This window comes from Ochotona princeps, chromosome 1, assembly GCF_030435755.1.
Source record: "Ochotona princeps isolate mOchPri1 chromosome 1, mOchPri1.hap1, whole genome shotgun sequence".
In the NCBI taxonomy this organism is placed as follows: Eukaryota; Metazoa; Chordata; class Mammalia; order Lagomorpha; family Ochotonidae; genus Ochotona; species Ochotona princeps.
The window spans coordinates 83,063,569-83,076,502 of record NC_080832.1 but is presented as its reverse complement, the minus strand read 5'-3'; the positions used below and the strand labels follow the sequence as shown (position 1 = coordinate 83,076,502).

At 38.5% G+C, this 12,934-nt stretch overlaps 1 protein-coding gene across 1 annotated transcript in view; it reads left to right on the top strand.

The window, feature by feature from the left end:
• Positions 1 to 12,215, top strand: part of KCNQ5 (potassium voltage-gated channel subfamily Q member 5) — a 558,133-nt gene extending 545,918 nt beyond the window's left edge. Inside the window, exons 11-13 of the mRNA XM_004580459.2 lie at positions 4,537 to 4,668; positions 6,884 to 7,010; positions 7,865 to 12,215. Coding sequence (XP_004580516.2) covers positions 4,537 to 4,668; positions 6,884 to 7,010; positions 7,865 to 8,821 — 1,216 coding nt within the window. The 3' untranslated portion in view covers positions 8,822 to 12,215. The remainder of the gene's footprint in view (positions 1 to 4,536; positions 4,669 to 6,883; positions 7,011 to 7,864) is intronic.
• The last annotated feature ends 719 nt before the right edge of the window (positions 12,216 to 12,934 follow it).

The following is a 12,934-nucleotide window of genomic DNA, read 5'->3' as shown; positions in this document are numbered from 1 at the left end:
CTATTTTGGGGAAATCATGGGCATTTACTAAAAAGAATGACTTTACGCTGGGTCTTGAAAGCATGGGAGGATTTCAGGAAAAGGAAATTGTGTGTGCAAGGAATTAAAATATGTAATTGTTAAATGGCATTTTTGGTGAGTTTGCAAACACATTATTGCTTCTGGAACCTAAATCCCAAGGAAGTGATGTGATGAGGCAAGAAAGGAAAAAACAGAGACAAGTCCCTAAACATCCTTATAGGATGTGCTAAAGAGTCTGATGTTTATCAGATAGGCCAGAAAAAATCTTTAAAAAGTAATGAAAGATTTTAGGAGGAGAGTGATGTAGTCTTATATGCATTATGAAAGCTTATTCTCTCCAATGTCACAGCAGTGACGATGGGAGGGAACAAAAAACTTTGAGACTTGTTGGGATATGTTGGTCTTCTCTAGCAAAAATAAAATGACATAATGATCATTCTCTGTATAAACTCTTGATTTTAAAATGCATATGCTTTTTGGGCCCAGCTCAGTGGCACAGTGGCTAAATCTTCACCTTGCATGCACCAGGATCCCATATCGGTGCCTGTTTGTGACTTAGCTGCTCCATTTCCCATCCTGCTTGGAGCCTGCTTGGAGCCTGGGAAAGCAGTAGAGGATGGCCCAAGGCCTTGGAACCCTGCACCCATGTGGGAGACCCAGAAGAAGCTCCTGGCTCCTGGCTTTGGATTGGCTCAGCTCCAGCTCTTGCAGCCACTTGGGGAGTGAACCAGCATATGGAGAATCTATCTCTCTGTATCTCCCCATCTCTGCATATTTGCCTTTACAATTAAAAAAATAAAAATAAATCCTTTAAAAATATGCATATGTCTTTAAATGTTCTATCTACATTTACAAAATATAGTTCCTAACCCATATTGTTCATGTCTCATCTCAAACTTCCTTACTATTTCTCTTTTCAACCCACCACGCATCCAGTTAAGAAAAGCTATTTGACCACCATTATAGAAAACTTAATCCTTAATAAATAAGAGGCTGTATGATCTCACTAATGTACAGCTAAATGCTCCATCATCAGCTCTCCAGGAAAAGAAAGTCCTGATTTGTGTATTTGCCAATTTCCATAGTGTAAATAGTCCTACAATTACTAGTTGCAAACTACCACTGTAATATCAAAAGATGGCATTTCTATCACACAGACATAATCAGTGTAATAACAGAAGAGCATAAAGAGCAATCAAATGGTTTGGGATATATTTTCAGTATGTCTTAACTTTAATAGAATATGTTTTATTATAAGAATATAAAAGTTAATTGTGATAATGCTATGCTTAACAGTCAGCAAAATTCTTAAAAATTTAACAGTTGGATCTTAAGATTCAGTACACGTTTGATCCAGCCCACCATTGGCCACACTCTTCCAAATCATTGAAATGATATGTATTACTCCAACTGTCACTGGTGGGAAAATATGTAAGCATTAGAAGGAAAACAATACCTCATAGGGAGCCAGAATATGTAAAATAAACAGTAACCCTGCTAGGAATTTTTAAATCTACTGTGCATATCTATCATCATACAGCTAATTCCATATGATTCTGCATTTACACTGAAATACTAGAAGAGATAATCAACTTCCTTTTAGTGGTGATCAAAATTATAACTACTGATCAGAAATACAGAATGTGGATTTTGATTTAGTTTAGTTCATTAGTAATAAATTATGTAAGAAAAAATGAAATTATTTAAGTTCCTGACTGGAGTCCAGAGTTTATTAAATTCCGACAGAAGAGCAGAGTGCAGTATTGTCTAAAGAATGCTTTCAAAATGTACCTTCTGTTGAAACATCTCTGAAAGGAAGAGAAAAGCCATATGCAACTTTGAAGTGAATTACCATAAAGAACTCACACAGCACTCTATCAAGAAGCAGAGGCAGGACTCCGTTAAGGCAAAATAGGTCCTTCACTTGGAGGTTTGTGGATCTTCCCCCGCCTTAGACCAGTGCATGCCCAACATCCAACCAGTGTTAATACACTGATGTTGAACTTACTTCTCCGCCACCACAGAGAAGAAAGAACTGTTCGTCACTCGTGTCTGGCCTCTCAGCCCTCCAGAACTCATCTGTGGGAAATTAGGAGGTGAAATGGGGTGAGAGGCAGAGTAGTCTAGCTGGGTTCCTGGATGTTGCATTATTCTGATTGTTTGATACCAATCACTTGAGTTCTTTGAATATCAGTTTCAAGAAATTTACAAGGAAGAAAAAGTGCCACATTGAGTTCTATTGAAAATAAGACTTTGCAGAGCAAAGTTACTGAAACACAGGTAACCACAACCACAATCTAAGAATGTTTCCCTGTTCTGAACCACCATTAGCTACTTTGGAGATAACAGAGTAAGATTCTGGTCTATCAGATTGGCTCTCCTGGTTTTCGACATGACCCAGACTGGAGGGCCTTTTCTGTGTCTCTCTCTTTCCCCATCTTACTCAGTAAACATCCACGCACCTAATATTGAGTAGCAGCAGCAACAGAGACAATGGTAATAAGAGAAACTTTCAGTAAGCACTGAGGTTTGAATTAAAGACCCCCATCTATGCCTTTGCTGAGCTGACAGTCCAGCATAAGGAGACATCATTATATGATTCTCATGCAGTGCTGGACTTTTACGGTTACCTAGTTCACTATTTTTCTCAGCTTTTTCATATAGGAGACTGAGCCCCATTGAAGTTTAAATACTAAGAGATTAAATTAAAACACAGATTTCTTTACTTCCTGCTGAATAAATTGACTTAAATGTCTTTACAAAAAAAGAGAGTCATCCAAAAACTGTGATACAGGGAGGGAGAACTGCATGATTCAGAAATAATCAAGTTATAATCAATTTAGGGCCCGGCGCGATAGTGTCATGGCTAAAGTCCTCACCTTGAATGCGCCAGGATCGCATATGGGCACTGGTTCCAATCCCGGCAGCCCCACTTTCCATCCAGCTCCCTGCATGTGGCCTAGGAAAGCAGCCGAAGACCACCCAAAGCCTTGGGACCCTGCACCCACATGGAAGACCCGGAAAAAAACTCTTGGCTTCTGGCTTCAGATTGGCTCAGCTCCGGCCATTGCAGCTGCTTGGGGAGTGACTCATCAGATGGAAGATCTTCCTTTCTATCTCTCCTCCTCTGTATATCTGCCTTTCCAATAAAAACAAATCTTTTTAAAAATCAATTTGAACTTAACAATACAATTATAAGATAGTTTTGAATTCAAACCATAAAACAATCTGAATACATTGAAATCAGGTATCAGTTAGGGTAGTGAATGGGTATTTTCCTTTTAAACTCTGTAGTTGTCCTTAATCTTCCCACTTTCCAGCAAGAGACAGGAATTTTGTTCCTTGGAGTCGAGTCCAGTTGCATAATCCTGAGATTTATGAGTGTGGTAATGGTAGTCAGTGAACCATTTGATAGCTGAAAAAACCCACTTACTTGCAATAGGCTACACAGACTTCATAAAATACTATTATTTGATTTCATCCGGAATTTGATGAAGTCATTGCAGAACCTGGTTACTTTCACAACCAGGTTTTTATTGATGCCATCATGGAATGTATCGATGTATCATTTTAAACCTTGAACTCAGAGCTAGCTTCATAGCATAGCAAGCTAAGCTTCCACCCGTGGTGCTGTCATCCCATATGGGCACTGGCTCAAGTCCCAGCTGCTCCACTTCCAATCCAACTCCCTGCTAACTGCTCAAGAAGGCGACAAAAGCCAGCCCAAGATCTTGTATCCCTACACCCTTGTGGGAGACCCAGAAGTGACTGGCTCCCAGATTTAGTCCAGCTCAGCCAGCTGTAGCTATTGTGGCCATCTGGAGAATGAATTAGTGAACGAAAGGCCTCTTTCTCTCTATCTCCCTCTAGCTCTGTGTAATGCAACTTTGATTTTCAAGTACATAAATGAATCTTTAAAAAAAAAAACCTTGAGCTCATGTTGGTAAAGAATTGTGATGAAAGAACTCTGGTTCTGAAAAATTTAGTAGTAAGTGTGCTATGTTTAAAACAAAAGAAATTTGACTAGCTACTACATCAATAGCTACAGAAATAATTTATGGGAGAAAAAAGTTTTCACAAATTACCATTCCAGTGTGCATTTCTCTAGGGAGAATAAGAGAATCCTGCAAGCATAGTTGTATCTCAGCAATGCTTGTAGTTACATAAAAGACCATTTTCAAAACATTTACTTCTTTAAGGGGTAATACCTTTAGGGGTTGAATGTTGAACTTCTGGGTATCGCTGGGAAAAGGCTAAGTTGCATTTTGACTATGATTTTAATTTGAATTTTAGTCCCATTTATAATGTGTTTCTTACTCTTAAAATGTGTTCTCCCATGAGAGCTCTTAAGTTGTACTCTGTAATTCCAGACTTTTATATTACATATCTGTAAGAGCCTAAAATAATTAATGTATAACTTTTCTCCTAGAGTTTCTTATATTTACTAGCAAACAATTTTGAGTATTTCTTTTAGCAAAGTTATGAAGATTAATGTATAACATGTTCTTCCTACAGAATTATGAAATTTCATGTTGCAAAACGCAAGTTTAAGGAAACACTACGCCCATATGATGTAAAGGATGTCATTGAACAGTATTCTGCTGGTCATCTAGACATGTTGTGTAGAATTAAAAGCCTTCAAACACGGTGAGCAATAAAATGTCATTCATTGTAAGGAAATGAGTGTATAAAAACTATCTGGGAGGAACATTAGTAAGAAAAACTATGAATCCAGTATTCCTAATTCATTTTTACAGGTATCTGAGAATTTTTTGCTGTTAACATTTTTTTTTGCTTTAATATAACTGTAAATCAGGCATTGCATGCACTCAACTGTATCAGTTTTCTCATTTATAAATATGGGAAGAATGTTAATGCTTGCTGTACATGGTTAGCTTAAAGACTGGACAAGTTAATACACATAATTTGGAATACATGATGGGCGTAGCACTGAGTTCTCAATAAATGGTCATGGTTGTTGCTTATGTTTCAATTATTGCTTTTAATGATGATGTTCCTCTTGTTTTTGTTACTTCTAAATCCTAACCATCCTGTGGGAATCAGCTGGCCTTTCTCGACCCTCTAGGCCATGAAAATAGATCATCCTTCCCCTTGACATTATATAGCATTATGTCTGCTACAGAACATAAGAACACTCATGAGCCTCTGCATTGATAGTGATTTTTGGTTGCTCTTAACTAAGACTGGATGCATGGTAATGGATAGCCTGCTGGTGAGCATCTTCTTGAGTGATGGGAAGAAATTAGTTCATTGAGTTCAGTGTATTAATTCAACCACATGTGGCTGTTGCGGTCATCTCACGGCCAAAATATTTAGCCAACTGAGTTTTATAAAATCTTATCTTAGTATTAAGTCCATATTAGCAGCACTTGCAGTTGAATAATTCTTAAAATACAAGGTCTAAGTCTTTTCACATAGATTTATTTGAAAGGCAAAGTTACAGGAAAAAAAAAAAGCAGAGAGAGGAGAGAGACAGATCTTCCATCCACACTGGGTCACTCCTGAAATGCCCCAAATGGTGGGGGTTGGGTCAGACTGAAGCCAGGAGTGTTAACTCTGTCCAGGTTTCTCACATGCATGACAGGAATCCAAGTACTTGGACCATCTTTTGCTGCCTTCCCAATCACATGAGGAAGAAGCCAAACTGAAAGTGAAGCAGCTGAGACTCAAACCATCATTCAAAACGAGATGCTGGCATTGTAGGTGGTAGTTTAACCTCCTACACTACAATGTTTGGCACCCAAGAACTGAGTTTCAAAAAAAAATTTTTTTATAAACCCATAGCATAGTTAGCCCAGTGTGAGGCAAATACTGGGCCATTAGTAAAATATCTGTTGATCAATTATAGAAAACACATTTTGTTCCCTCATTCAGCAGATAATTAACAAAGCATTACCCAGCCATTATAAAGCCTATAACTAAATAAATTAGATGCTAAGGCAGAAAGTAGGTGTGCCTATGTTTCTGTGCAGACAAGTAAACTGAATAGTTAATACTTCTGACAATTCAATTGTAAAATAGAAAGAAAAAAAATAAGAAAGAGATTCTCATTTAGGCTGACCAAGTCTTTCTGGAAAGTGCTTTAACTCATCCTGTGGTCATATTACAATCTATTTGCGAGTAGCTCAGCTTAGTTACCAATGGCTACCAAGGCTTTTACAAACGTGAACTGGTACAGAATCTGTAGACGTAATCTTGAGTTCCCAAGCCATGCAAATTCTGCAACTCAAAATCCAGAGAGAGAGAGAGACCACAGCTTTTTACCTGACTATCTTTCATAAATCAAATGTACAATAAATTCTCATGACATGATCTGTTTGATTCATGCAAAATAACTGGTTAGAGGAAGAAACAAATTAGTTTGACAGTTCTGCCTCTGTCATTTATTAGTGATTTTATCATGTGACAGAATAATGAGAAGCCAATCTCATGTATAATCCGTGTTAATAATATTAACACACTGTTTCCTGCTGATGTGTGCCTAGGAGGCAGTTGATGTTGGCTGCAGCAATCTCTGCCACCCAGTGGAGACCTGGATTGGGTTCTGGATCCTGCCTTCAGCCTGACCTAGCCCTGGCTGTTGCCAGTATTTGGAGAGTAAATCAGCAGCTGTGATTCACTGCCTCTCTCTCTCTCTCTCGCTCTCTCTCTCTCTCTCTCTCTCGCTCTCCGCCTCAAAGAAAACCAAACAGAAGCACAGCAACTGGAACAAGTTCATCCTTATTTCTTCTTATATAAGCTAAAGATAATGATATTTAATATTTTCGACTTACTTCATTCTGGCCTAGGGGAATCTCCATCTTTAGTGCTTATAATCAGTGCTTATGTCTTTCTCTGATAGTGTTGATCAAATCCTTGGAAAAGGGCAAATCACATCAGATAAAAAGAGCCGAGAGAAAATTACAGCAGAACATGAGACCACAGATGACCTCAGTATGCTGGGCCGCGTGGTTAAGGTTGAAAAACAGGTAAAACTTTACTACCCTGGCTAACTTTGTAGCCAAATCTTTTTAAGTCAAAACTGATATATAGACAATTGGACATGTCTTAGTGATTCATGTATTTTTAAGAAAATAAAATCAAGAAAGAGTATGTAAAATTATATTTTTTGTGTATAGACACTTTTCAATAAAACAGTCTGAATTTCACCAAAGGCATAAAAATTTTCATCTCACTAATTAATACATAACTGAAAGCAGTTACATATTTTCAGTTTTAAAATCACAAAGAAATCTACTTTTCATTTGTGTTTTCATGTTTTTAACTGTGTCTTCTTTTAGTTTACTCTTTAAAAAAAAGAGCAAATCTAAGTATAATTATGCTGACCTGTAGAATTTTAACCTTTAGCTGCTTCTCCCAGGTCTAAGGATACATATTCAAAGTGTTAGTTTTCAAGCCATCTGGTTCCTTCATTTTTTAAGAACCACCTAGATAGATACTTAAGGTCTTAATTTCATAACAAAAAAAGTTCTTTTCTAAAATTCCAGAATGTCTTCCTTATGAAAAACAGGCAATTTGGTAAGGATGAAGAGCCTCGTTTGTTGTTTTACAGAGCTTATGTGACTTCTGAGAACATCTCCCGTGTCTATTTTAAAAAATAGAGGAAGGAGTGCTGATGAGCATTATAAGGAACCAAGGCCTCTCTCCTGGCTCCTCCACTGGCTAGGTGTTATGTTCACCAGGAGTCAAGATTGTACTGAGCTTTTTACTCAGTGTTTAGGTGATTGGATTGACCCACTCTAGTAGCATTTTTAGTTTCACACTTAAAGTCTCGCCTTAATAATAGGTTACTCTCATGTGCAACCATTTTTCCTACTTTTAGGTTCAGTCAATTGAAACCAAGCTGGACTGCCTGTTGGATATCTACCAGCAGGTCCTCCGGAAAGGCACCGCCTCTGCCCTCACTTTGGCTTCATTCCAGATCCCGCCTTTTGAATGTGAACAGACATCCGACTATCAAAGCCCTGTAGACAGCAAAGATCTGTCCAGTTCTGTGCAGAACAGTGGCTGCTTAACCAGATCAGCTAGTGCCAACATCTCGCGAGGCCTGCAGTTCATTCTGACGCCAAATGAGTTCAGTGCCCAGACTTTCTATACGCTTAGCCCTACTATGCACAGTCAAGCCACACAGGTGCCAATGAGTCAAAACGATGGCTCCGCAACAGCCACCAACGTCACAAACCAAATAAATGTGGCACCCAAGCCAGCAGCCCCAACAACCTTACAAATTCCACCTCCTCTCCCAGCCATCAAGCATCTGCCCAGGCCAGAGACCTTGCACCTAAACCCCGCAGGCTTACAGGAGAGCATTTCCGATGTCACCACCTGCCTTGTTGCCTCCAAGGAGAATGTTCAGGTTGCACAGTCGAATCTGACCAAGGACTGTTCTCTGAGGAAAAGCTTTGACATGGGAGGAGATACTCTGTTGTCTGTCCATCCCACGGTGCCGAAGGACTTGGGCAAATCTTTATCTGTACAAAATCTGATCAGGTCGACAGAGGAACTGAATATACAGCTTTCAGGGAGTGAATCAAGTGGCTCCAGGGGCAGTCAAGAGTTCTACCCCAAATGGAGGGAATCCAAATTGTTTATAACTGATGAAGAGGTGGGGCTTGAAGATGCAGAAACAGACACTTTCGATGCCGCACCGCAGCCTGCCAGTGAAGCTGGGTTTGCGACGGACTCTCTAAGGACTGGAAGATCACGATCATCTCAGAGCATTTGTAAGGCAGGGGAAAGTACAGATGCCCTCAGCTTGCCCCATATCAAACTGAAATAAGTTCTTTGTTTTCTTTCTAGGCATAGCAGTTCCTTTAGCCATACATATCATTGCATGAACAATTTTGAAAGCCCTTCTAAAAAGTTGAAATTGCAAGAATCAGGAAGAACATGAAAGGCAGTTTATAAGCCTGTTATCTTTTCATTGCATGAAAATGCATGTTTAGGGATGGCTGAAATTCCAAGGTGCATCAATATTAACTCAGTCATTTAGTAATGTACCTTGAGTTTAAAATCCTGGGAAACCAAGCACCACTAATGCTAAGGGGTATGTGGAAATGTCAAGAATAGGTCATTTAGAGGACTTGACCTTGTGTTTTGAAATGAGAGTAAACACCTTCAAATTTCAGGCATTTCTGCTTTGTAATTAAATATAAACACATTTTCAAATTAGATCATCATGTATATTTAAACACATGGCTAACAACAGCTGCTAACAAGGTCAAGTAAAGCAGAATTTGGGAATCATAGAAATGGCTGCTTATTTCAAGACGTATTTGCCAACCCATTCCTACTCTGACATTTTATAATTAATGTAATTTGAATGTCAATTTGTGTGCTTTTGGTGACTTAGCGCTGTGGCAAGCAGTTTTGCACATTATTTTCATATTTTTCTTTATGATGAGAATGTTCGATTAGAAAAGGTGGGAATAATGAAATTCAGGGCCAGTGGGGCAAACAGACTTTGTAACCTATCTGACCTTATGGAAGCGTACTCTCTAATGGCAGGATCAACTTTGTATCCAGTCAGCTTCCATGTATGGAATAGCGATTGTTAGAACAGCCAGTGTGATTGGGCTGGTCTCTCTACAATGACACCATCCCCGAGCTTGCTGGGATTACCCACCGGAAGGGCAGCCACGAAAGGCTAGTCTCAGCTGACATACAGGAAGGACAGCAGTACTGGGACACTTGAGAGGGATGGGGCTAGGAAAGACATGCAAAGAAGCCAGAAGCAATGCCAGGAGGTAGATCAGGTTCAAGAAAATGACTTCCCACGCAATAGGCAATGAGAGAGAAACATACCAAACTGAAAGTTAGACTTTTTTAGAAAATGAATATTGCTAGGAAATGTAACTACCTAAACTTTCCTTATATATAACAGAGAATTTTTCAAGGTATTTATTTTTTAATATGCCCTGAATGTCATTTGCTATTGTGTCGTATGTTTTGCATATGAAAAGCTAAAACAAAACTTCCTTTACTTTTTATACTGGTTGTGAATATTTTCTATTCTCCCCAAGAATATTGTCCCAATTCCACAGTTACTAGTTCTTTTCCAGGTATAAACATGAACAATTAGAAACCAGAGAGCGCAGGCAGGGTTTGCACTTCAAAATACAAACAATATATCATGTAACAGAAAGTCCAGGGGAAGCAAAATGAAAAACTTATTTATCAGAAAGCACACTGATTAGCTGTCTTAGGCCATTAGAACTTAGAGCCAAAGTATTGCATTCAAAAGGCAAAGAGAGACAAGACCCAGCATCTCAGTTGGTTTAAAACTACACCCCTAGAAAACAGGAGAAGTGGGACCTTTAAATTTGGCAAACATGCTGCCAAGCGGAATGAGCAGGGATATCAATTGGCAGCCAGAAAAAAGACTCTGAAATCCGCCAATCCTTCCCAGTTTCCTTTTCTTCATCTCTTACTCTCCTCATCCTTAACTACTTCCCGGCTCCCTGCTATTATGTCACTTCTGAACCTCCCCAAGTCTAAACCAGCCTCTATTCCAAGGAACTAAATTCTCCACTCCCCCAAAAATGTTCTTCTCAAGACTTTCAAATCCTTTTGATAAACACTGAAACTTTAAACACTTCCTCTTTGCATCACACTTGGATGCTAACACTGTTGGAATGTATCATTCAGAATATTCTTGGCTCCTGAAGACTTACAGAGGATAGATTCTAGATTTTTATACTCCAGTTAAAACAATTTTGCCAGGCTTTTAAAGCAATTATTCTCATTATCTAAACATAGAATGTGAATAAATTATGACATGCAATTTTTCATCTCCACTCAATCTGGGTGGTATTACACTTTCCAAGGAAGTTGCACACATAAGCACACAAACACACATGCACATATCCCTCCATTGACCCAAAACCAAATACTTGGCCATGAACTTGGCAGGCTCTTTTTCATACATTAGCCAAGGAAGAGGTAGGTGACAGCAACTTTCTGGTAGCACTGATTCTTGGACATGCCATATCCTGAGTTGAACCCAGCTGTCAGTGGGAATTTTGAATGTATTGGGGATCCCTACTGAGACCTTAAACTATACAGTTCATCCAGCGTTGCTGAAGACTGAAGATCCAGAAACAAAGCCTAAACACATCACAGAGATCTTAATCAGAGCAAAGTGTGACAAACATTATCGTGAAAAACGGCGAACATTGGAGCCATGACCATTTTATGTCTATCTTACTCTAGCACAAAACCTTCTTGGATGTTGAAAGATAGTTGTGTTGTGTGAAAACTGTAGGGATCTATCTGTTGTGTTACTCTCTATGTGAATGAGAGGGACCTCCCACTTGCACTTAACAAAGTCCCACTGGTCAATCCCAAATGGTGTTGTGAAGCACAATTTAGCTGACTACTGAGTAGCTATATGTTTTCTCAGTTCAAGTTTGTTGCCCTCTTCGATATGTGGGGTTGATCAAGCTAATAATCGCAAATATCCCTTTTATGAGGTTAACTAAAACATATTGCTATTTCCAATCATAAATGTTTGCATTTTGTTTTAATGATTAAATATTCATAGATTCCAAGTATTGTTTGAAGTAAGATGTTTTATTGAATTTTTAAGTCCTAACACTTGTTCTTAAGGTGCCTTTCTCACCTCCAAGTGATAGAAGCAATGAATCTGAAAGTTCCTAACTTACAAGTAAAACAAATCTACTGGAGGAGGAAATCAGGCACAGAGTGAATAATTCTCACACCCATTTGCGAAGCAAAACATAAAGAATAATGAAACCTGGGCAACTAAATTAATAGGTCACTTCGTTTAATCAGACTAAGAAAAATATCATAAACATGAACTTATCTCCCCCAGAAGCTTTTTTCTTTTTTGCCTTAAATGATATGGTTGTGCTTTTGTAAGAGAAACTTAATTTAATATAATTGTGTGCATTTAAGTGAGCAATTCTAAGAGTCATCTATGAAATGCAATTGTCTGTTTCCTGAAAACAAATAAATCAGGAATATCATATCCATTTCAAGCTACCATTAAAATCAAATTTCCTTTGCTCTCTTTTAGTGGGATTATTTGTTTTAAAATAAAACATTAAAAAAGATGTCTATAAACAGCTTGTGTGTCTATTTTTATTGGACAGCATACTGGTTGGTTCTGATCTGATTGCTCCAAGTCAACTGAACAGACTATGTACAAACTTTGGAATAAAATTTAAAACTGGCTTTCCTGCAATTTTGCTGAGACACGTTTGACATTTGGGAAAAGCAGAGATTTGCATATGCACTTGAGGGTCTCTTGAGAAAAAATAACCTGCAGTAATCATAATTCAGATACAAGGCATGTGAATTTTATGTCAGCCACAGATTGAGTACTCATAATGTAAAATACCAGAAGTATTTCAGATGTTTTAGGATATGGGGATATTTGCATTCTGTTCATAGATTCGTAATGGGATGTCTTGGGGATGGTGCCCAAGCCTAAACATGAAATTCATTTAAATTTTATATAGCATTTTAGTATGGATGGAACAAACCATCATGGTATGATACAAAATTATTTGAAAAAAAGTTCGTTTTCAGACCTGTGTCGTGAATTGAGCCACTATTGTGCAGTGTCAACACTCCATATGGGCATCACCGATTCAGCTCCCTGCTATTGTGCCTGTGAATGCAGAGAGGATGGCCCAAATGACTGGGCCCCTGCACCCACATGGGACCAGAGGATACTGGCTCCTGGCTTCTTCCTGACCCAGTCCTGATTGTTGTAGTCATTTAGGAGGTGAACCAGTGGGTGAAAGATCTCTTTCTGTCTCTCCTCTCTTCTGAAACTTTTTCAAATAAATAAACATTTTTAGTAAATAAATAAATGATGCAAGGGTAGAAACGCTTTGCTTTATAACTTGTGCTTACCATTCCACAC